At 46.2% G+C, this 24,806-nt stretch overlaps 1 protein-coding gene across 1 annotated transcript; it reads left to right on the forward strand.

Moving 5' to 3' along the window:
- The first annotated feature begins 2,178 nt into the window (after nt 1–2,178).
- On the forward strand, nt 2,179–16,932 carry slc6a11b (solute carrier family 6 member 11b). The gene is made up of 15 exons (XM_057029091.1): nt 2,179–2,464; nt 2,889–3,116; nt 3,259–3,393; nt 3,525–3,665; nt 3,743–3,824; nt 6,580–6,712; nt 8,622–8,756; nt 12,016–12,119; nt 12,231–12,355; nt 12,723–12,835; nt 13,130–13,267; nt 13,922–14,024; nt 14,324–14,424; nt 14,562–14,732; nt 15,151–16,932. The coding sequence occupies exons 2-15, from the start codon at nt 2,906–2,908 to the stop codon at nt 15,292–15,294; spliced, it is 1,836 nt and encodes a 611-aa protein (XP_056885071.1). The 5' UTR covers nt 2,179–2,464; nt 2,889–2,905; the 3' UTR covers nt 15,295–16,932.
- Nucleotides 16,933–24,806: the final 7,874 nt, after the last annotated feature.

Here is a 24,806-nt window from a genome sequence, read left to right on the forward strand (position 1 = left end):
CGAGGAATGAATTTGACCTCCTCTGATGGGCAAGTCTAATCCACGAAGGCTGGAATACAGCCAGGTTTTGCATCCTACCAGGGAGAAACCGCTTTCACCAAGCTAAATGGAACCCCAGGTGAAAGGATTTACCTGTAGGACAGAAAGTCTGGCTTGGATACGGCCCTCGAGGACTGGATTTGCCCACCCCTGCTTCAGAGCGTCTTGCTTGTTCTGGAGTCAGTAGGCCAAGCGGATAAAAGGTTGAGGAGAATAAGCCGCAGCCATCTTGTCAACAGACAAGCAACAGACCCGTCCGGCCTCTCCAGAAAGGTTTTCTGTTTTCTACCATGCCTCCCAAACACACCACAGCTCACTTTATCACCCCGACTGGGCCCACTCTGTAGCCTGTGGCGGCGTCGCTGGGAACAGATCTGAAACCCGAGGCAACCGCATACCTGTAGGAACCGTTCAGTCCCTCCACTGATAGTGTCATACAGGGGAAGGTAAATAAAGGACTTGACTCCGACTGAAAGGCACAGAGGATGTTTGCCAGCCAATCTGGGTGGCCATACTTTCTATGCAGGACGCCTCCTTTAGGCTTCGAATGGCGAGTGACCCTTGTGAGGAGATTCTTAGAGGCTAGGTCATGCTTGTAGAGTCGGGGGAGTTCCTGGTGGAATGGGTCCGTCATGCCTGGAAACCGAGCATTGGATTTGTGCACCAACCAACTTTTAAAAAATCCATACCGACCTCCTTTGAAGGCCTCGACGGTTCTCTGAGCAGGTTATTAAGACCTTAAGACCGCTGACGGGTGATGACTGGTGGCAGCGGCGCTGCAGTGTTTCGAAGTGAGGAAACATGTCGTCTTGTATTCTCAGCCGCACACTGACTTCCAGAGGGGACAAAGGGGTGTGTGTATGTGTGTGTGTGTCTGTGTGTGTGTGCGTGCGTGTGTGTGTGTGTGTGTGTGTGTCTGTGTGTTGGTATTCTGCAAGCAAAGCCGCATGAACCACCGCTTTGACAAAGAGGGCCACACTGTTGACATCAATTCATAAATCAAACAGGGTCAGTGCCTGGTTGAAGAGCCAGACTTGACTTCCCACAAGTCCCCCAACCAACCAACAACTCCGCTTTAAACACATCTATTTAACTTGTTGCGTGTAGGGATGTGGTTTTTTTTTCCAAGTGATGTAAGTTGTTCCTTTTATTCATTGGGCCTGTGGTGAATAGTTTACCATTAAGTTTACTCACGAACAGGAGTGCAATAAAGGTCAGGAGGTCGGGCAGATGGTCCAGATAGAAAGCCCTTTACAGCAGAGGTGAGCAACCTCTAACAGTGGTTCAGGTTAGTCTGAAGCTTGTATGTTGAGAATTGAAGAGGCTTTCTGTGCTGAAAAAACTTCTCCTTGATCAAATTACCAATAAATGTCAACATGTTTGACGATTTCGGTGCTTTTACCTTATCTTCACAACAAAAGGAACCACCAAAGTGCTGAAACGTGTGACAAATTGTGGAAATTCAGATTCCAACACAGCAATGGGTCATTCATGCAGCGCCAGCACCATTTCTGATAAGACACCTGTACCAAGAGGTATATGGAAGGTAAGGGAACAGGCTTGTGTCAATCATGTATGTTGCCAGTCAGTCTGTCATGAACTATCCCAAAAAGAAGATGCTAACCTTGGATACAGCAGAAATGGTTGCTTATTTGTCTCTCTGGGACGAATGGAAAACAAGATATCGTCATTGAAAGCTGAGGACACTAAATGAGAGTAAAGGTCAATTCTACAATACAATTTAGAATTTAGAGAGAAGTAGTAATTTTTCCTTCACACTGACGAAATTCTGACATTTACGCACTGCAAATTAAAGCTAACACAAAGGTTTTGAATAAATGAACGTCTTGCTTTTATTGCACATGCTTGCTGTCATTTTTAACAACGACGCTGTAGTCTACGTAATTCATTTACTTGTAGAAACTTTAATTGAAGTTAAGTTCTGTCTGTTGATTTGCTCTGGAATCACGTTTATATTCGTCTCCAAAAAGTGTCTGAGCTGCAGAAACGCGGTGTTTGGACGTGCGTTTCCGCCGCGTCGCCCGGCGATGCGCTGCTGCGCTACTGCGCGCCGCGGCGACGCCGTGCGCGCTGAGAGGAGAACCCGGCTGCTCCTCTCATGGCTCCTTTCCAAGTCGAGGCGCTTTGAGAGTTGACGGCTCGGTGTGTGGGAGCGCAGTCGCAGCTCATCAGCCTCCCGGTGCAAGATCCAGTCCACTCCGCGCAGGATCTTCCTTTATATAGACGTCAGAGTGCCGAGGCGCTCCACTCCACGCAGATATCCGCACCACTCCCTCCCTCTCTCCGGTTTCTAACCCCCTTCACCCTCGGATCAGAAGAAACCCTCCCGTGTTGTGTGGGGACAATTGTTAACGCGCATCATTGCGGGAGCCTCAAAGAAGATTCACTTTTCCGAAGGACACTGGTGAGTAAGTCTGACAGCACCCTTATCTTTGCGCCGTTTTTGCGAAATAATGTCCCAAACACGATTTCTTTGAGTTTGTAACTTTGGCAGATTGATTCGAACTTCACGAGCTGTTGACATAGTTCAAGGAGACTGAAGTCACAGTTACACCTTCTTCGTAAATTGTTCTTTTTCTACGAATGAATTTCCATTATGAGAAAGTCGCAACATCTAATTTGTTCTTGACCTTTTCTGCTTGCGTAATTAACATAATTAAAGCGTTTCCACTTTATCTGAACATTCACATGCGGAGATTTCTCTCCAGATGGGCGTGGTTTTACACTATTCCCATTCAGATTCCAGATGTCTCATCAAAGATACAAATTCCTGACAGGGAAAAAAAGCGCCTCCTTTTAAAGTTTTGGTTGGTTTTCTTGTCTCTCAGCGGGCTGCTGCTGCGTCATGACGGCTGAGAAGAGCGGGCCCGTTATAAACGGTAAACCAGAGGAAGGCAGGGACCCGGAGGGGTCCAGCTCCAGCCTAGACAACGGGGAGTACAATGAGAGGGGTCAGTGGAACAGCAAGGTCGAATTCTTCCTGTCTGTGGCCGGAGAGATCATCGGGCTGGGCAACGTGTGGAGGTTTCCCTACCTGTGCTACAAAAACGGAGGAGGTAAGCCTCCTCGCTGATGGAGACCTTTGAATAAAAAGTGATGACTAAAAATCTGGACTGGGTGGCACTGAAAGTAAGTTGAGAACAGATCCGATTCAGAAATATGATGCTGCTCTTGCGTTCTTGTTTGGTGCGCATCAAGGAGCGTTCTTCGTCCCCTACGTCATCTTCTTCGTGTGCTGCGGGATCCCCGTCTTTTTCCTGGAGACGGCCCTGGGCCAGTTCACCAGCGAAGGGGGCATCACCTGCTGGAGGAAAGTCTGCCCACTGTTTGAGGGTGACACAACTCTCCCTCTCCATCTTTCATAAGAGTCCTCATGATCCCAAAGCCGTAGTTACAAATATATTACAAATCAAATGAGTAGTGACGTGATCGTTGCAGCTCTGATGTTCTTGACTGGCCATCAGGTATCGGTTACGCCACACAGGTGATCGAAGCCCACCTAAACGTGTACTACATCGTGATTCTGGCCTGGGCCATCTTCTACCTCTTCAACTGCTTCACCACGGAGCTGCCGTGGGCCGGCTGTGGCCACTACTGGAACACAGGTAGGAGGCGGGAGCAGAGGGCACCTTCGCTCGCACTGCAACACCGCTGTGTGTGTCACGCCTTTGCGTCTCCGCAGAGAACTGCGTTGACTACTACGGAGAAAACGCCACCAACATCACCAACCCCAACGCCACGTCGCCTGTGATTGAGTTTTGGGAGTGAGTACAGTTTTAATCGCGGCTCTTTAATCTTGCTCTGTTTCTCCAGTTGAAGGAGAACCGGCATGATGTGACGTATTAATCGTTTGGGAGGAGGTTCTGGCACGTGCAGACGGCTCCGCTGACCCTCCGCACAGCCTTTCCCCCAATAATTAGTCAGCCCTTTTTCATATTTGTGTGTCAGAAGGTCCTGGTAGGCCAGCTGTCTCACAGCCAGAGCCAAGCGTGTGGCAGCCAATCAGAACTTGTCCGACCACACTTTCTGACTGGCTGCCAGAGGCCCCGTTTACTCCACGGGGTCAGACGGAAAGTTTCTGTACCAAATGTCACAGCCAGGGTTCCGAGCACAGTTGTGATCCATGTGGGCGCATCTACAGCTATGTTGACACACGTGACAGTTCTGAAACTTTAACCCTTTAAGAGACAGGGAGAAGGAAGTTGGACAAAGAGCCCAACCAGCATGCTGCTGGCTGAAACAGCCAAAAGCAGGCTCAGCGCATCCTGAGCCAAGACACACCGCCTTGTTTTGTACTGTATGCACAACATGAGCTCAACATCCTGACAGAACGTCCGAAACAAGCCGGATGTGTCCATCTGTGGATCTCAACAGATCATATCACACAGGCAAAACTCCGTTTGCATTGGCGATAGATCCCTATATCATTTATACCTTATTGTTCAGGGTCAGTTCAGCTGGTTGTCTGGTGAACCAGGCTCCATCATAGCCTGGTTCACCAGACAACCAGCGAAAGACTTTTAATCATAAATGTTGTAGCTATTATTATTATTAGCTTTACATAATCATAAAGTTTCTGAAAGAACAAGCGTTAGCTTAGCGCTACTTCTACTAAAGAAGAGATTTGACAACTGCTAGCTGCTTTTCCACCGCAGGGATTTTGACTTTGAAGGAAAACGTAAGTGAAAGGAACGAGACCCAGTCTCTATTGAACATATTCCTGTGGAGCTGCTGGAGCTAAATGTAGGGAACATGCCACAACAAGTCCTGGAAAAAGTATCTTATGCTGATAGACCACAATGGCAGCAGAGGGTCGGACCTCTATACCACTCATATGTCACCAGCCCGATTTGGATAAATTTAACAGAACTCTGTAGGTGCAGCGGAAAAGTAAATCACAAATTGTTCGGAGATTTATTTACCTAGATAAATACACTCCTGGAAATTAAACCATGGAAATGTTGGTGAAAAGGGGCTCAGAGGGGGTCTGACATAGGGCGACAACCATCAACAGCATTATTGTTGTGCTAATTCTGACACACGGGAGACTCCGATGACTTGTGTTGAAATGAATTTTACTGATATCAGGAGCAGTGACACCAGCACGGCAACGGTTTATTCATGCAGTGCCAGCATCAATTCTGATGAGACATTTGTTCCGAGAGGTATATACTAAGGGAAATGGAAGTTTACCGGCTTGTGTCAACCGTGTATGGTCCCAGCCAATATGTCCTTTACTATCCCAAACAGATGCTAACCTTGGATACAGCAGAGTTATTTTGCCTGTTGGTCTCTTCGGCATTAGTTTGTCTCTGGGAAGAATGGAAAACAATACCTGGTTACAATACCTTTCAGAACACTAAATGAGAGTAAAGGTCAATTCTACAGTACAAATTAGAATTTAGAGAGAAGTAGTAATTTTTCCTTCACAGTTATTACACATCCAATTGTTTTGACCATACCGTAGTGTTTGTAGTCCATGTGTGATGTGCACTTCCTTTAGTAGTAGCGCCTACGTCCTGATTTAGTATCACTTCACTGGTCTGATGCTCCAGGTGCTCGCCAACCTGCAGTCATTGATGTTTTGGGTGGGGGGTGGGGGGGTGACTTGTTTTTTAAATATTACTAAAATCATCGCCACAAAAGCGCAGAGTCATGATGTAGAGGAGCTGAAACGCTCTTCAAAGTCAATTAGCTCGTTTCTTTGCTAAACCCGGTGCTAATATTCCTGGCTGGTTAAAGTGTATCTGAAGGTTCTTGGCTCCCGTTCCCTTTGCCTGGGCAGGCCTCCTCCCCCACATTGTACGCACATTCAAGGACACACAGGCGTATTTGCACACATTAGCCTTCACGTCTTGCCCTTTTCGCTGACCAGGGAGGGTTGTGTTGGACCTAGTCTGTGGCCGGCCACCAAGAACATGTCACCATGATCAATGGTTGGTCAGGGGCTCTGGGGTGAACCCAGTGGCAAAGATTTGGCAGGACTGTGCAGCACGCTAACTCTGAAACGGCCTCTCAGCCTCCACCAGCGTCGTTGCCTGGCCGGGCTTCAACAAACAGGAAGCGCACTGTTGACTCACTACCGCCGACATGCCATGATGCAATAACCACATATGACACACACCTACACTGGTGCACCTGTAGGCGTATGATGGGAGGGGACATAAACTGAGGTTCATACAAGATATATATGTGGGGGCGTTGAATAATTGCTGAGATTGCATTCAAACTTCAATCACGCCTGTCAAACAACTGCTTGGATTTTAAAATCACGTTTGGAAACGTTAGCCTGCAGTTTAACATTCAAACTACAACAACAAACTACAAGAAAAAGCCTTTTCGTAATCCAAAGGGAAAAGATTTTAACTCGAAAACAATTTGCTTTTATTTCTGCAATAATTCCGTCAACATCTGATGAAAGAAAAAGCTGACAGCCTAATTTTAAGCCTACATTTCAACCAAAGACTGATCTCTGCCTCTTGAATGACAATTCTGCTGTGCTGTGCTTTGCACACTCAGGCGCAGAGTCCTGAAGATATCAGATGGCATCGAGCACATGGGAGGAGTGCGCTGGGAGCTGGCCATGTGTCTGGCTCTGGCCTGGTTCATCTGCTACTTCTGCATCTGGAAAGGACCCAAGTCAACCGGCAAGGTGCTTCAAATTTACTGTGTGGCTTTGTTTTCAGGCAGCAGACATGCACAGGGAAGATGTCATTTTCCAAAACTTTTGGACTTCTTCTTCTTTAAATGCTGTCATAAAGGGGCTTACATTACTTTCTGTCCTTAAAAAGCCCCCCTTGTAAGAACAATGACCTACTGCTAACCAACTCCAAATTTATGGCACTGGCCTTCCCGTTTCCACGCTCTTGAATGCTGCTCCCGGGTCCTTGACAAGATCTGAGACAACCGTCCCTTGTTCTGCAGAACAAAGAGGTGACGACGGATGGAGAGAAGAGAAATGAGCACAAAAGTGAAGATGTGCAGGTGGTGCTGTTTACAATAGAGTTACATGATGGAGGCTGAAAATAGGAAATCTATAACTCCCAGAAAGTCTTTTGAAGGCAGTGATAGTGGGGGGGCTTCGTGGTAGCAGCTAGTCTGAGATTGATTCCTGTATTCAGTGAAGGAAAATGGAGCATTCATGAGAAGCATGCAGAGTACATCCTCATCCTCTCTGCTGCCTCGCTCTCTCTCCCACTATGAGAAATTAACCACAGCTCGCTTGCTGCAAAAGAAGGGGGGGGGGGCTTTTCTTCTCCGCAAACCCCATGGTCCATTCAGCTCAGACTGGGCTAAACTGTTTGCTTTTGTTTCCAACACCCATTCTCACGTTTTAGCCCTCCTGTTAGATTTACGGCGAGTTGGGGGCCGCGCTTGACCAGTAAATTTGCGGCAGCTTAGACTCTTGTGGAGCTGGAGGGAGCCTGTAGAGCATCAGAACAGGGACAGGGTAGTGTCCTTTCATCTTCAGAGAGATGAAAAGGGAGGAAAAAGAGGTTTTAGGAGGTTTGATTGCTTCATCTAAAGGCGGGTGCATCTAGCATTAGCATAGCTTAGACAGGACACAGGCTCTATATTTACCAAATCTTTATTCTTCTGGATATTTAGTGACAAATGAATCAAATCAATGAAGCAGGTGTGTAGTAAAGTGAGCAGGGGAGTCTGGGTAATTGTCCACAGGACTGTGTGTGAATGGTCCACTTTATCTGCAACTAGTATGTGCACACCCATTTGAACATTGTGAATGAAGTGTGTGTGTTTGTGTGTATGTGTGTGTAGCCATGCTTCAAAGAAACGCACATTTTCCCACACTGCCAGCTTCACTCCTCTGGACTTCTCCGCTTTAAGAGACGGGGCCAGAGGAGCCTTCTTTTCTTTCGCTCTCCTGGCCCGGCTCTGTTCTGTCCTGTTCTGTCCTCAATTGGACTTTGACTGGGTGCCAGAGAGCTGGGGGGATGTATGTTGCCCGCCTCTGCCTTCCAAGAGGCCAGGGTCTTTGTTCAAGGGGTTTCCAAGAGTCTTGAGATGTTGAACACGATTCCGCAAAGCCTGAATGGCTCAAAAGGAAACAGAGTGTTGGTTTGTTGGTTAGCATGTGCTAGCTACTCTACTAAAGGTATGTCTGATGTTTACTACTGCGGAACTGACTGTGGCCCTGCTGGTGATACCCTGCCAGCTCTGTAGTAATGTGTGTAAGTGTATAATGTACTCAATAGCTGATGCCTCTAGGATGATGATGCTATGGTCAGTCATGTCCTCTTAGTGCTTAAAAATATGCAATACCATAAATATAATTGTTACTTTCTTGACAGCTTTAATCCCTTTTGGGGTGACGGGGAGGTTCAATAGTGTAAAATTATTTTTACTTATTCAATATTAGCTGATATGACAAGGACACAGTGGACCAAAACATAAGAACAGAGTGCAGGGAAATGTATTTATGTCCAGCTGAGGACGCCATGTTGCTGTACTGGGTTCATGTCGGTTCACTCTGTTGTAACTGCACCTGTCCTGTAGGGGGCATCATCTCTAATCCAAACCTCTGTATCCTGTCTCCGCAGGTTGTGTACGTCACAGCCACGTTTCCCTACGTCATGTTACTGGTCCTCCTGATCAGAGGAGTGACGCTGCCGGGGGCCTTCGACGGCATCAAGTTCTACCTCTACCCGGACATTTCACGTCTGTCTGACCCTCAGGTAGGAACCCATCTACAGCTGGAGACAGCGGCAGCAGCTGCGGTGTTGCTGTTGTGACACTGTCGATGTTTGATGTCTCTGTGGTGTTCGTGGGAGCTTCATATATGAAGCAATGTGGGTGCAACACATGGATCAAGGACCTGTAGGGAAGACCTAATAGAACATTGCAGGGTTTAGGTTAAGGTCAGGGCAGGGGTCAGGATTAGGACTTTAGTTATGATGGTTGGGTTTAGCTAAAAGTCCTGGATTATGTCGACGATAGAAGTTTAAATGTGTGTTTTCTGTGCAAAAGACGGAGGAATATCAGTGATCGAAACTGTAGAAGTAGAAGAAAAAGAAAACAAGCGATATAAAACTTCACTGTAACAGACCAGTTTCCAACTGGAGAGTTGAAGAGCTGGTTCGGGTGTGGGTTGATGGTCCAGATCCAGGAGATGGAGATCCATCGCGTGGCGTGCACCAACGAGCGCCCACACACCAGCTCTCCCTCGGACCGTCTCTGACAGGAACACGTTAGATACGAGCACACGCATCTGTTTGCGGAGTTGTGGAGGAAACTTTCCTCTGAACGCCTGACAAGAGGCTGCGACTGCCAACAGTCCCTCCTCTGTGATGCCGTCGTTGTCGTGGTGATGAAGGACGAGGTTAGCAGCGATGATCGATGGGGATTTGAGGCTCATAGAGGTCAAGCTGTAACGTCTCACTCGCAGAGAGATCTCGTCCGGGATGGAAGAGTAGTCAGGTCGCTAAGCAACAGTGCAATAGGAAATATCAGCTGATCGGGTGTCATGGCGACAGTAATCAATGCAAATGTCGTCTTTAGGAGGAGAGCTCTGAAGAGGATGAGCTGAAAGACAACCGACAGCCTTTGTGAAAAACAAATTGCCCCTCTGGTTCTGTTTTAGCTGCTGCAGGACACAATGGCAGCGCAGGAAGTGTGTTCAACAACCTTCAGCTGCAAAAGTGCTCGGAACACAGCAGACACTTTTCTCCATGCAGAAATAGACATGCTGCAGGAGAGTGTGTGCACTGTGTCCTTTTATCTCAGGCTCTCGACGACCGCCGTATCTTTGACCCAAGCAAAGACGCTTTAGAACAGGCGGTGAATGAGGCAGAAATGAGCGAAGGAGCGGGATAAAGAAGTGGTGCTGTTTGGCAGAGGGAGCCATTACTTCTGACACCAATGTTAAATTAACTTCCTCAGGAACAATCGGGTCTCTGTTCACCAGACGGTGCAGAGACGGTGGCCCTCACCCTCTTCTTCGCACCCCTGAACTTTCATCGAGCCTCTGCTCTTCGCTTCCTTTCCTATAGCGGTTTCACTCTCTCCCATCCTCCTGCTCTGCACTACACTGGACACACACACACACACACACACACACACACACACACACACACACACACCACGCACACACACCACTAGCAGCACCAGCACTCTCAGAACCTGATGGATGCTTGCTTTTTTGCACAAAGTTCTAAAACAGCTTTTTGCTTTTATGGCCTCAGCCAGGATGAAGCTTCATCAGCTTCATCTTGAAACCATCACTCCAGCGTTGTGTCAGAAAACGCGTGAAATCATCACATTCTTGCAAAAGCAGGACCTTCTCAGGCCACGTTGTGTCAACTCTAGATCAGCTGGTTAGATGTTGTCCAAAGAACAGCACCAGTCCGTTGCACAAGCTAAACATTTACATCATCTAACAACTCCAAAAGACCTTTGTCCATATCATAAAGTCGTCCCGTCGATATCCATCCATCCATCCATCCATCCATCCATCCATCCATCCATCCATCCATCCATCCATCCACCATCCATCCATCCATCCACCATCCATCCACCCACCATCCATCCATCCATCCACCATCCATCCACCCATCCATCCATCCATCCATCCATCCATCCACCATCCATCCATCCATCCATCCATCCACCCACCATCCATCCACCCACCATCCATCCATCCATCCATCCACCCACCATCCATCCATCCATCCATCCATCCATCCATCCATCCATCCACCCACCATCCACCCACCATCCATCCATCCATCCATCCATCTCCATCCATCCATCCATCCATCCATCCATCCAATACAACACTATAAGCTCTTCAGCAGAAGCAGATGTCAACAGTGCCTGAAAATGAACTAAAATATTGAAAACAGATAAATGTTTTGCAGCGTTAAAAGGCGACAGACGTGTATCTTCTGTGGACTAGTGACATATAATTCAAGCACGGGATCATAACAAAATGCACTCTGGCGGCGTTCGCGCGGCAGAACCTTTCCAGTCTCAGCATCACCAAACACAGCCTGGCTAACGTAGGCACAACATCAACAGGCGATTCTCTCCGAGCCTGGGCCTTTAAGGGTTCCCTGCGCTGCGCAGGCCATCAGGCATGGGTGAACTAAAGGGAACATTAATGAACATTAGGAGAGAAAGGCCTGTTTCTTCCACAGGAACAGTCCTGTGTTTGTGAGGTCACAGAAGTTACCGTGGTTACTCCTGAGAGGGAGCAAAGACCGTGCGTTTGTTAATTGTTTGTTGGTGGGGAAATGAGATTAGTGGCTGAATGGTGATGTGAGAGAGTTTTCAAAGAGCCATGCTGCATTAGCTTTGAATTTAGGAGCGCTGCCTTTGCTATCCTGGGGTGGTTTCTAGGGTCCAGTGCAAATTTTACTGCTGTTTCAGGGAAGAATTGTACATGTGTAAATCCACATGAAGCCCTGGATGTCTGAGCGAGTCTGACCTAATGTGGTGACGATACAACCAATCTATTCATTATGATTCTTCTCAATGTTAATCCACGAGTAGTCATTGTATACGACCTAAAAACAACTGAGTTATTACATCTATACAAGGTCTTAAGTGAAAAGACTCATCTACGTTGACTTGTCGCTGCCTTTAAAGGAAACGGCGCCCTCCATACTGAGGGAGATGTCTTTCAGTACTGTGGACAGTCGCAGAGCTTTTCAACCCTGCTTGGTTCATTCAGTGATTGTTGCTCCAACTGTCATCAACAAGGTGTCAGTAAAGGCAACACACACTCTCGGCGCAGAAACACCTCGGCGTTTAGATCATTTTACTGTCCATCATGTGACAGAAGGCTGAGTGCTCCTGGAGATGCCTCTAAAATTACAGAGGCTTTGACCTGCTTTAGAGTTTGGGCTTCCTTGAAACCACCATTGACTTCTGTCTTCCATGTTGCTCCGTTCATGTGATAATCACTAAATATGTTTATGCCTACTTTCTTTGAAGGTATGGGTGGACGCTGGGACCCAAATCTTCTTCTCTTATGCCATCTGCTTGGGCTGTCTCACTGCTCTGGGAAGTTACAATGCCTACGACAATAACTGCTACAGGTATGATGGACTCCTTCACCTGCTGCGTATGTACTTATACTTATACCTGTGTGTGAAAGCATGTGTCCCAGCTTCACCCACAGCCTCTCTCCCTCTCTCTCCTCCTGTCAGAGACTGCATCATGCTGTGCTGTCTGAACAGTGGGACCAGCTTTTTAGCAGGCTTCGCTATCTTCTCTGTGCTGGGCTTCATGGCCTACGAGCAGAACGTCCCCATCGAGGCCGTGGCAGAATCTGGTGAGCAAACATCACAGCAGATGCGAATAAAACACTTCTGTGGATTATTTCAGTACGTCTCTGGGTCTCCCTGAACCTCCCCATCTCTGGTCTGAGCTAGAATGGAAAACTATGAGCTTACACAACTCTCCCACTAGACTCTCCTGCTTTCTTCACCCCAGGATGAATGATTTAGTACATGTGCCAGAAGTATTCAACATGTTTATTTCAGTGATGATACAGATATAGTGTTAATGCACAATGCTGCAGAGTTGATCGCTGTCACATTGCAGGTGGAAGCTTCTGTCATCTGAAATTTAGGTCCAGCCGTCCGGTGAGACCTCAATAAATCTGTGCCCCTCTTGTGTTTGGTGCCTCCACGATGCAGGTCCCGGCCTTGCGTTCATTGCATACCCCAAAGCTGTTACCATGATGCCTCTGGCCCCACTCTGGGCCTGTCTCTTCTTCATGATGCTCATCTTTCTTGGTCTGGACAGTCAGGTGAGGAAGCGCGGACACGTTACACGTCACCCTGCTTGGGGAAATATCGTGATAAAAGTATTCTTTTGCCGTGGTGTCCAATCAAAATCTGATCTCAGACCTAAAGTTTCTGATTCTTCTTCAGTAGGAACATGTACTCAGGAATGTGGGTGGTTAATTCCCCTTACCAGCCAATTTCGACAGGAACATTTTTTAAAAAGTAGATCTGTATTGAATGGACGCACATAAAAAAATAGACACGATGAAAGGGGAGCGAACGCGAGGAGAGCTTTTATCAAGTCGCCTCTTCTGCAGTTTGTGTGCGTGGAGAGTTTGGTGACAGCTGTGGTGGACATGTACCCTGAGACGTTCAGGAGAGGATACCGCCGAGAGCTGCTGATCCTGGGAATGTCTGTGGTCTCCTTCTTCATAGGACTCATCATGTGTACAGAGGTGAGGATCCCTTTGAAGACATCGTCCCCTCCTTCACCATCGCCCCACGTACATCCTTTTGAGCAGTTGGTGCCATCAAAACTGTGGCTCAGGATTTGGATCTTGTCTGTAGTCCTCCATTAAGTCGTGATGGAAATGTCACAAGAAGCTAAACGTTGCCTGGGAGTCTGCGTCAACATCTGGCTCCAGCTGGTCTCTCTGCTGAGCTTTTATCTATTGATGGTGTTCTTAGCTGCTCACAAATATAGAGCTGTGATGAAACCTGTACTTTGAAATTTATGTGAGGGTTTATTTATGATGAACCTTTTAGTGGAAGGAGTAGGAGGATCAGTTTTGTTGTGCAGGGCAGGTAAGATAGAGGTGGAAATCTTTTGATGGGCTGTTATTTTGGCACTTCAAATCATGAACTTTAAATTTTGTTATTACCCAAACAGATTTTCACTCAGGCATCCTTATCATAGGTGAGCTGTAGTCTGATGTCAAATCCCAGAAAGTGTGAACAAACGCATCAATCTTCGCCACATCTGAGCGCTGTCGCCGCAGGGGTTTCTTTGTCGGATGCTGCCTATCAGATCAAGAGATGGATTAGTATTTTCTCTCTGATGCCCATTTAAAAGCTTTGAGAGCGAAATGACGCCTGTCTCCTCTTGTCAGGGAGGGATGTACGTCTTCCAGCTGTTTGACGCCTACGCTGCCAGCGGCATGTGCCTGCTCTTCGTCGCCATATTTGAGTCTATATGTATTGGCTGGGTGTACGGTAAGAGAGCAGCCTCAGATTGTCCTCAGATTTAAACCCAATCGTGTCTGGATTTTGTCATTTTTTCAGCGGATTCGCCCTCAAAACGCACACCCAAAAAACCATCTTCGTCTCTCGTACAAACCTATTTCTTTTCCGCCCTCTACTGGTGGGAACATGCAAACGCACGCATCGCATTTGAACAAACGACAATGCAAGACTTCAACTCACACATTATGATGTTAACGTTGCACTGTTTCATCTCTGAATTGTTCAATGAATTTTAATAAGGCCATAAGTGATGCTTATTTACACTGCAGGTAGTGACAGGTTCTACATGAATATTGAGGACATGATTGGCTACAAACCTGTCTTTTTCATCAAGTGGTGCTGGATGATCCTGACTCCTGGGATCTGCGCTGTGAGTCTGACTGAACAAACCAAATCCATATTTCATGTCACAAAACATCTGACAACAGTTGGGCAACATCTGTACTTCAGATGACTAACAGCATAAACGACATCTACGACTCTAATGCGGTTCTCCATGTGCTGCAGGGTATTTTCCTCTTCTTCTTGATTAAATACAAACCACTCAAGTACAACAACGTGTACACTTACCCCGACTGGGGCTATGGGATCGGCTGGTTCATGGCCATGTCTTCAATGGTCTGCATCCCTTTTGGAATTATATGGATGATCTGGAAGACTCCCGGGACCTTCAGCGAGGTAAAAACCAGGGCAGCAAACTCCTGATTAGTAAATGTTCTTTGATACCAGATATCAATTTCGCACTTCCTAAAAAGCCATTCTGTTTCCCATTTGTCTTGTTCAAAACAACAGTTGCCTGTAGAGCCAGAAATAGTTACTGGAGTAAAGTCAGAACAAGAACAGCACTGGAAATTAACCATTACAGCATCATTAAGAGCAGCAATGCTAAAACCAGACTCTGAATTGGTATAAAGTCAGTGCTAAAGACACATGTACAAGAAATGGTGTTCCTCAAGGCTCAGCATTAGGCCATTTTTTTTGTTGTTGTCCTCATAGATAAATGACGTGTGTCTGCGTTCTCCATTTTTGCACGAGTGACATCATTTTATGTGCCTCCGCAACATTATTAGAACAAACCTTTTTGTCCTCCCAACAGAGAATAAAGAAGCTGACGACTCCCAGCAAAGACCTGAAAATGAGGGGGAAACACGCCGCCCTCAGCCCCTACGCTGCCAACGACGCCAAACTCAAGGCCGACGGGAAAATATCCACCATCTCAGAGAAGGAGACGCATTTCTAGTGGTCCCGCCTGACCCCAGTCGTCGTGCTGCTCGCTGTCCGATCAGCGGAGGTCATCCTTCGTTACACGGCAACAGGAAACGAAACAAATGACTGGATGGTTTTTGTTGCTTTGTAAAAAAAAAAAAAAAATGGGAAAGTCGTCGTGATGATGTAGTCTGTTTCTTTTTTTGCACAACCCTTGATAACACAGTGTTGTTTTCAGTTAACAATGTGACTAAAGCTGCCGTTTTCATCTTTTCTAACTATTATTATTAAAGATCTGCTTCGTGGCACAGCGTTAAAACCTGTCCTGGTGGCCTCTCGGTACCGGTCAGGCTTGTCTGGGCCTTCAGCACAACGCTGAGGTGTTGAGGTCAAAGGCTTTCACTGTGTGGCTCCTCGTTTGGTGTTTCCACACCCAAATCTAAGGTGTAGCAGCTCGGGGACTATTCTACATGGTCTGCATGTTGAGAAAGGATCCGACTGTATGTATTTTTACTGGTTTTAGAAAGAATAGCCTGCATAACCCGTGGAGCTGTACAGAAACTAGAGCTTTGCCAGAACCAGCTGTGACTGCGAGGTCTAAGGAACGTTACAGGCCTTCTGTGATTTACTTGAATTCCATACTTTCCTTCCAGCAACAGTGTGACACTTTATTGGCGACCATGTTGGAATTTGAAGGCTTTGCTGGTTTTTACTGCCGCCCCTCTTTTTGAATACAGTTAGCAAACAAGGCAGAGACTTGCTGGCTGAGTCTTAACCCACACCTCTGGCTGCCTGCCTGCGAGCTGTGGGTATGTGTCATTTCACAGTAATTATGCTGAGCCTAACTCAGAGTGACAGAGCAGCTTCCACCCCTGCATTTCCATTTCCTCCCCAGTCTGGAGAAGAAGACACACGCCTGTCACAGGAGCGTTTCACCCCCCCTGTCTCCCTCACTCTGTCCTTCCTTCTCCTCTTTAAACTCATCTGCTTCCCCCACTTCTGTCTGAGGGTTTGAGCAATGATGCGGCCTATGTTTGAAGCTGCCGAATGCTTTTCGGAGCAGATGTCAACATCGGGGCTCGCTATCGATCAGTGTTCCTGTGACCTTTGCCCCCTCCTCATACTGTAAAGCATGAACTGATCTGCTAACGTTGCTCTGCAGGGGTGAAAGCGCATCTGCCGCCATCACCCGTTTAACTGCGGTGGGAGTCAATGAGCTGGTCTCCACGTTTGGATGAATGTCACTTCTCTGTCCTGGTACCCTTCCTTCCTTTTGTCCTTGTTTCCTTATGAAAATGCAATCACAGGAACGTGCCTGAGGGGACGCAAGTCTCTCCTTTCTCTACAGAATGGTGAGAGAAAAATCATCGCAAAAGTCAGAAAGAATGGGAATAAAGAGCTGAGCAAGTGCATGACCGAGGAAGCAATGATGGAGACGGTGGAAGTGGTTAGTGAGCGCAGCCCCTCACGTCTGAGCTGTGATTGGTCAGTCTGCTGTTGCATTTATGACGTTGGCACCTCCTCACTGATGTTCTGTGCAAAGTTACTAGAAGTTCTAGCCTGCTGATTAACACCGAACCTGTTGATGTATATTTTTACATATCTGTCTAAAAATCTGTGATCCTGAGGTGAAAGCTGTCTGAACAGAAATTTATTAAAAAAAAACTTTAAATCTGGTGGGTTTGACTTTTGATATTTCACTCAAAAGGTCTTTAGTACAATGAGCATGTGTTCTGGACTGTTTTGTTCTGTTCTCTACACACATGTTGGTATTCAGGGGACACTTAAACTGTCTTGCTTACTCATTTTTAATAATAAATACCATAAACAAAAGCCTAGAGTGATATTTTATTTGTATTTGAGCTGATGTTTAAAGAATTGGACTTTAAGATGAAAAATTAGTGAATGTGGATGAAATTAAAATACAAAGGAAGAAACATTTTAAGTTAAATAAAAGCAAATAATAAAAAGCATTCTCAGCTTTTTAGATTTCATACAAATTTCCCTGTCACCAGTCTACTTCAATCAACTTGTTTTTAAAATGCTGAAATGTTCCCAAAGTTACTGGTCATGTTTAATCAATTAAAACCAAATAGCCAAGGATTAAACTCTTCCGCAACTGACCTTGGAGGAATTTCTAGATTGTATCTGTGTGTGTGTGTGTGTGTGTGTGTGTGTGTGGTGTGTGTGTGTGTGTGTGTGTGTGTGCGTGCGTGCGTGCGTGTGTGTGTGTGTAGGCTTGCGACAGTGTCTTTGGCTATAATGTGTTTTTGTGTCAGCAGGGGGCAGCATATTTCAAACTGACTTTAACTCCATGCAACAATCCATATTTCAGGTTTGCATTTCTGCTCCAGGCTCTTGTGCAAATGTTGCAGCATGCGTGTGTGCGTGTGTACGTGTGTGGGGGTGTGTATGTAAACATGTGAGTGTTTATGCAATGTTTTCACACATCTGTGCACATGCCTGTGCCTGGAGGAATCATGGAGAGATACAAAGGAATGACCATCAAAAACATGGGAATTTTACAGTAAACCACAAAGGATGAAGGAAATAGAAGGACGAAGAAAGGAAATGATGAGGAGGAGGACAAGATTGAGAGTAATCTGGTGTGTAATGAATGGAGGCAGCGAGAAAATGGCTTCTGCACCTGGTGTGAGGCTGAATAGAGAGGTTGGACAGGAAACTGGGAGGTCGAGGAGGGTAATAATGTTCACTTTCCTTTTGAATGAAAGCGCCAACAACTCCAGACATCAAATATCAGCAGGTGAGAGTAGCTGAATTACCTGGAATATGTGTGATGTTCTCTCAAGGAAAAGATGCGTTTACTGTATTTATTCAGCGCCGGGAAAAGAGGGAGATTGCTGCGGCGAATCTAAATGAATGTGTTTATAAAATTATTCACAAATCAACTGTGTTATATGTTACACGTTAGTTGTGTTTGTCATCTTACTGTTATAGCTGTCAGGACATAAACACATTATTTCACCCTTCAAATTAGACCCCACAGTTTATGTCATAAATGAGCTTTATTACAAACTCTTACTGCACCCCTCCCTCCCTCCCTCCCTCCATCCATCCATCCATCCCTCCTCCCTCCCTCCCTCCATCCATCCGTCCGTCCGTCCGTCCGTCCGTCCGTCCGTCCATCCATCCATCCATCCATCCATCCATCCATCCATCCACCATCCATCCATCCATCCATCCATCCATCCATCCAACAACATTCTGTGGGGGTTTAACTCTCTCTGACCTTTGACCCACACATAAACACTTCCTCGCTGTTCAGGGTCAGTGTGTGATCTGTGTCTCTTTGAGCAGTGGGTGAGAGAGAGAGAGAGAGAGAGAGAGAGAGAGAGAGAGAGAGTGTTAGAGGGGCAGGGATGTCAAATAGGACACAACTTGTCACCTTCTTTGCATCCTCAGTTCATGGGTCACAGGAGAAGATGCCTGAGGACAGTTCTCTCTCTCTCCCCCTCTTGATTGCCCCCTTTCTCCTCTTCTCTTGGCAGTAAACAAAGTGACTGCTGAGCCGCTCAGTGGTGTTATCATCTACCATCAGCATTATCAGCATCTTTTGCAGCATGTATGAACTAGATTTTATTTTTATTCTTCACTGTTTTATTCTTCAGTCATGGCCACCACTTCCACATATTAAAGTTCCACTAGTTCCACTATAGTCCCACTAGCTGTTCTCTACTCTAGCTGAAACATTTAACAGTTGATCACTCATGGATATAACGATATTTTCATTTGTAGAAATCTTCTTTTTTCCTGTAACACAACTGTTTTGTAACCAAACCATAGTAATAGACCATTACTGTGTGTGATAACTAGTGATAGGCACATACCGATACCTTATCTTATCAGAAGTATCGGGGCCCATAACTGCCGATACCAGTTGCCGATACTCAAGGCGAAACATGAGCAGTGCTCTTCGCTGCGACACCACGGTAAATGGTCACCTCACGTCCTGTTTAGACAAATGTCCACACAATCATGGCTGCTCCCATCACCAAAACTGTTGGGAGTTGTCCCTGGTGCTTTCCCTCTCCCTCCCTTCTTTTTCTCGCCCGTCTTTCCGCTCTGTGTCTATTTCTAGGTTGGACAGCTTATCATCACCTGCCTTCCGCTTTAAAAGAAAAGTTCACACTTCCGCCATCAACAATTTGTTGGTCAACCCTCCGTGGTAACAGTTAAGCTCACAACCCTTTTCAACTGGTTATTCTTTTTTCCGTGCCTTGAACTAGTCATGTCCTCGTTTGCAGCTCTCCAACCTCGTCGCCTGATGCTGCCCATCTCGCCCGGCTTGATTCAAACTCCCTGTTGACTTATTCTATTTTTGTGAACTGTGGATTTCCACTGCCAAAGAGTTACACCTGATTATGTCGTGTGTCGGAAGATCTGATCAGCTGCTTTGGATGAGATGTTCAGGTTTTGTAGGTCATTTGTGTCAGGGTTCTGGGTGGTGTTTGGTGTTCTTTAGTGGTTGGTTTCCTTGTTGCTGCTCTGGTCTTTCTCCAGGGGACATGATGGAGCCACTTTCCTACAGCTGCTGCTGGCTAATTGACTGGCTATTTAGGCCCTGGGCTCCTGTTCACCAGTGCCTGATCGTTTGTCAGTGTTGTGATCAACGTGGACTCAGTTATTTGCCCTCTTGTTCTAGGTTCAGGAGTTATAATTGTTTTTGTTCTCTGCTCAAGGTCACCACGCCTCCCTCCTTTGGAAAAGGAATGGGCAGGATCTTTTCCCTGTGCTGAGCGTGTTTTCCCCACTGTGTTCGAGGCCTTTTTAAGTTTCAATAAACCGTTTTGTGAGACCTAGTTGGCTGGTTCCTGTCTGCATTCGGGTCCTGATCAAACTAAAGCCTAACAATTTGTATGACTGGCTGTAACCCATGTGGTCATTGACGTCAGTGTCATTTTGAAACTATGAAACTTTGCCCATGCTGATGTTGCTAGCTAACGACTCAAGTATAAAAAAACTGATAGTAACATAGTGACATAAAAGGCATTAAAACAAGCCGCATTTAAATATGTAGGTGTATATATACACATTAAAAGCACTAGTGGTATCGATACTCGGTGAGTACTCACACCCAGTTTGAAAAAGGGGCATCAACCATCCCTCGTCATACCCGTCAGAAGTCCTCCTGGTTTTGAGGAGAGGCTAAATAAAAAACGCTGCAGCATAAAGTAACTGCATTGCAAATACTATCAAAACACAAAGGGTCTCGGTCACTGTGTGGTAAACAGGTGTGTTGGGTTTGTCAAGTGTGTTTTGTGTTGCTTTGTACATCCAGCACACGTGGTGTGTTTGCTGGGCGCCCGATGGGTGAGGCGTCTCTGTATTAATGGGCTTTGGCAGCTGTGTAATTCCTGTTATTTAACCCTGACCTTGGAGGATTGCGCAGCGTAGGCGTCAGTCCGCACAAACACACGTATAAGCCTCAGCAGCAGCGTGCACGGACACCAACCAAAACAGATACAGCATTTCGTCCACTCCAGGTCAGCTTCCACTTCCATCCCTGTCACACGCTTGGTGTTAATGAGGCTCCAGTCCGTGACCAGCCACTGACTGTGTTTCCCAGTATAATTCATGTAGTGTTAACTGGTGTAATGGGTCAGTGGTCAGCTGGGACACCGGAACGCCGCAGATTTGGCTGAGGGGAACGTAGTTTATTACCCTCCCACTCTGAGAGTGAACCTCATGAGATTTGGAGCAGCAGACTCGAGCGACTGATGTGGAATTCATGATGCTGAGGAGGAAAACTGGACCACAGCAGCACTGGAGTTGGACGATAATGTCGTTCCAGCATTGTTTTATTACAACGTTATTACACTCAACACCAGGAAATGTTGAATGAACAAATGACCTTGAAGGCATTTTAGACCTTGAAGGCATTTTACATGATGGAAGGACATTGGGGGAGATGTGGTAGCCATGATATCCAAGGAAAAATACAGGTTGGCAGGGCAACCAAACTCAGGTAGCCCAGCGCGTCACAATGAAAACAAAGACATGAGGATGGACTTCTCTGAGAACATTGAGTCAGGGTCTGACTGGTCTTATGTAAAGCACCATCTAATATGATTTATTTAAAAAATGGGTAGTTTTTTCACCATTATATTGTTTCTCCTATCTGCTGCTCGTCTCCACAAACTGCAGAATTCTGAACAAACCTCATCAGTTTTTATGGGGTTTGAGATTGTCAGGAAGTTTGTCCTGCTGTGAATTTTCCGTTCACAACAGAAATAAATGAATGTGGCCAGACTTTGAGCATCTTCTGACCGCTGGGCCTCACACTCAGCGTTATCTGAGGCTTTCCACTTTTTCAATTTGCTTTTATTCTTTCCCTCACATGTCTTAGAGGAACCACTTAGTCTATTTGATGGTTGGTTTCTGCTATTTGCAGAGCTGAGGGCTCCTTCTTATGCGCAAATGGCAAATCAACAGAGAAAGACAGAGAGAGAGAGAGAGAGAGATGCTATCCATCCCAAACACCTCTGGCTAGTCTAAATTGAACCGCCTCATCATAGCGGCGACCTCTCGCCCCAGTTGTAAAGCACGACATAATTGAGGTTAACAGTGTAATTTGACCCTTGATGCTTTTGAGGGGCTTCTGTTGGAACATTTCCTGCTTAAACTGTGGAATATGGGACACAGCGACCTTTAGGAAACACTCTTATCTGCGGGAGACTGGTGCCAGGTGGCGGTATCTCAAATCCACGCTGGATCCACCAGAAGCAGAACCTCATGAGGATGTCTATGTGGATGTAAAAACAAACAAGGAGTCTGAGTTTGGAGTGTTTGACTTCACGCCACTCTGGACAGAATTTTTCTGCTGACCCTGCCTCTGCCCCACTCCAGCCACGCCCACCTCTTCGCCAGGATTGTTCCATTCTAAACTTCCCAGTATTCTTCCATCTGCGGCTGTGATTTTGGATCCTTCTTGTCTTGAACATGATGAGACTCCGATGGTGTGATACTGAATGTTTCTCATCTCTTCTCGTCTGTGCTCATTGTGCTTTTGGAGCACGCCGGCATTCAGGTCGACCTCTGTTGCCTCCTCAGTGCCAGACTCTCCAGGCACGATCCAGAGCACCCCCCCCCCCCCCCCCCCCACGTGTTGATGAACTTGGCCGCTGGTTGAAGCCCCTCCCCGCTCTGCTCCTACCTGTCGCTGAGAAAGGTTACCACCTGAAGCCAGGGTTGACATCTGTCTGAGGGGACACGTCCCTCGCAGCCCTCGGCTTTCCCCCCTGAAGGAGCACGCGGAGCATCGGAGGAACGTGTGTTGTGCACAAACACGGTGGCTGGGGAGCACTGGCATTTAAAACAGGTGTGAAACTCTGCCGCTTGACCTTCTGACTGTGCGCTCGTCCAACATCTTTAACCGCAGTTTATGTGTTTCTACGGCAAATGTTGTCAATGATTGAGTTGATGGCCTTTCTTCACAGCTGATCGTATCTGCGTCTTACCTGGCTCTGATGGCGACCTTTCCAAGATTCTTAAATGCTGCAGGATCCACTTGAGAAAATGTCAGGTGAAAATGTATAAAAAAATAATAATTTGCGTGTGTGTTTGACCCCATTTACTCTGAATTAACTATCTGAATGGAATGGGACACAGATTTATGTGCTAATGCTAGCATCTGCTTTGAACTGGATTATTCCAATCATAGTTCTGATTATCTGGAAAAAGAGTCAGAATTTTAATTATGTTATGTCCGACATAACAGTCTGTCCATAATTGTTCCCAAAGCTGAAGGTCATTCCAAAGATTTGGTGACGTAGATTCCGTTTTGTCACATAAACGTTGATGACGCGTGTGTGACCACAACAATCACAATGTAAATGCACCTCCTGAACTCCAACAATTATGTATTTAGTCCTGAAGTGTGATGCAGCTAATTGCAGCTCAGAATAGATGCTAACGTCTGTGCTGTTGGGGGAATATAGACTGACTTATTACTGCAATTTAGCTGATTCAGCTCAGTATGGGTAATTATTTTCCTCTGTGAGAATGTGGCTCAGAAATCTGTAAACAGTTGGATGGAGTGGGGAAAAAAGTTAATTTTCTGCACAATACAGTCACCTCCTTAATCAAAGCTGTATTTATTTTACATGTAAGGAGGGTCAGATTGGCCACTTCAATCTAATCTAATAGATTTGAAGAATTCGGACATTTTTGTGATCTGATAGGAAGCTGCTTCTGCAAGAATAAAATGGAGTGTGTCCAAAGATAGCTGGCTGTTGGATCAGTTGTTTTCTGAGAGCAAAAGGGAGAATTATAGATACTAGCTAGGCGGACGCCTCCCACACCATCTCCCTCACCGCACAAGTGTCTGCATCGTTGAACTGTAGGTGAAGAAGGAGCGTTTAGTCAGAGTTACACCTCTAGATTAACTTCAGCTCTGAAGCCGTGACATCTTTGACGTCCTGAGCCAGCTCGTATGTTATTTTAGATGCTGAAAATGGATTTTGTCGATTACGCATCAACAAGCCATCAAATTCTGCCCCTTTTCCTCATTTAAAGATAATTTAGTCACAGTGCTGCTCCTGTTTTTGGTGCTTGGTTTGTAAATTGGATGTCCCCTATTGTATTTTACTATAATTGTCTTTTTATTCCTGGACATCAGCGGTGGGTGATTTGAAGGTGTTATATAAATAAACATAGACTGAGAGTGTGAATAAAACATGACAACAGAGGAGGTGAGATGAGATTTTGGGTATATTTAGAGAAAGAAAAGGGCAGGAGTCAAAGCTCTGAGCGTATACGAGTTCATCACTCGCTTTGTCCTCTTTGGAGTCATCCTGTGTTCTTTCACTCCGATGCGAATCACATGTGTCACAGCTCATCTGCTGTCATTAAATCAGAATAATGAAGGTCCCTAATCGACAACAATGCCTCAACAATCCGCTTCCGTTAATAAAGCGGCGGCACGCGCTCACACAAGCCGACATTTATCTGATTCTCTGTGGTTTTATCAAGCATCTCCTGAGACAAAGAGGGATGGACACACGGCTGTCCAGCACATTACCCAGAATCCCTCTGCCTAATGGTGCGTCAGCACGGGGAGACTATCGCCGTGCAACGATGTGCCGTCTGATAACGAGTAGATTATTTGGTGCACTGTGCCATGGGCGGCTGCCCGGAAATAAGTCGGGGAGAGAAGAGGAGGATAATTTTGTCCTAATTCAGCGCCCAAGGCTGTGTTCCGTGTGTATGAAGTGCCTCTTCACTTCTGTTGGAGTGAACAAGCTATTTTAGACAAAGTGGATGAAGCTCCGCATCCTTTTAGATTTTCCTCCGAACGCAGAACTGCTGCTATTTGATGGTCCATCGTCATGTACGCAGGACGCCTGCATTTGTGTTGCTTTGATCTGTGTTAGTTGCCTCTATTAATGATAAAAAGAACATTTCCTGCTCCTCCTTATTGAGATCACACTTTGCACCATGGTGTGGGTGAAATCACAGGTGAACCCAAGCACCGTTAATAAACTTTTGAGTTTTATTCCAGCTTTTCCTGTGATATAACATCAAGGA

The sequence above is a fragment of the Takifugu flavidus genome, chromosome 4 (assembly GCF_003711565.1).
Source record: "Takifugu flavidus isolate HTHZ2018 chromosome 4, ASM371156v2, whole genome shotgun sequence".
In the NCBI taxonomy this organism is placed as follows: domain Eukaryota; kingdom Metazoa; phylum Chordata; class Actinopteri; order Tetraodontiformes; family Tetraodontidae; genus Takifugu; species Takifugu flavidus.

What these genes read in the sequence shown, in the direction of transcription:
- slc6a11b (XM_057029091.1), top strand. Translation starts at nt 2,906, where the DNA reads ATGACGGCTGAGAAGAGCGGGCCCGTTATAAACGGTAAACCAGAGGAA. An exon ending in GACCCAAGTCAACCGGCAAG is followed by an intron (nt 6,713 to 8,621) that starts GTGCTTCAAATT and finishes CTGTCTCCGCAG; the next exon opens with GTTGTGTACGTCACAGCCAC. An exon ending in CACGTCTGTCTGACCCTCAG is followed by an intron (nt 8,757 to 12,015) that starts GTAGGAACCCAT and finishes CTTTCTTTGAAG; the next exon opens with GTATGGGTGGACGCTGGGAC.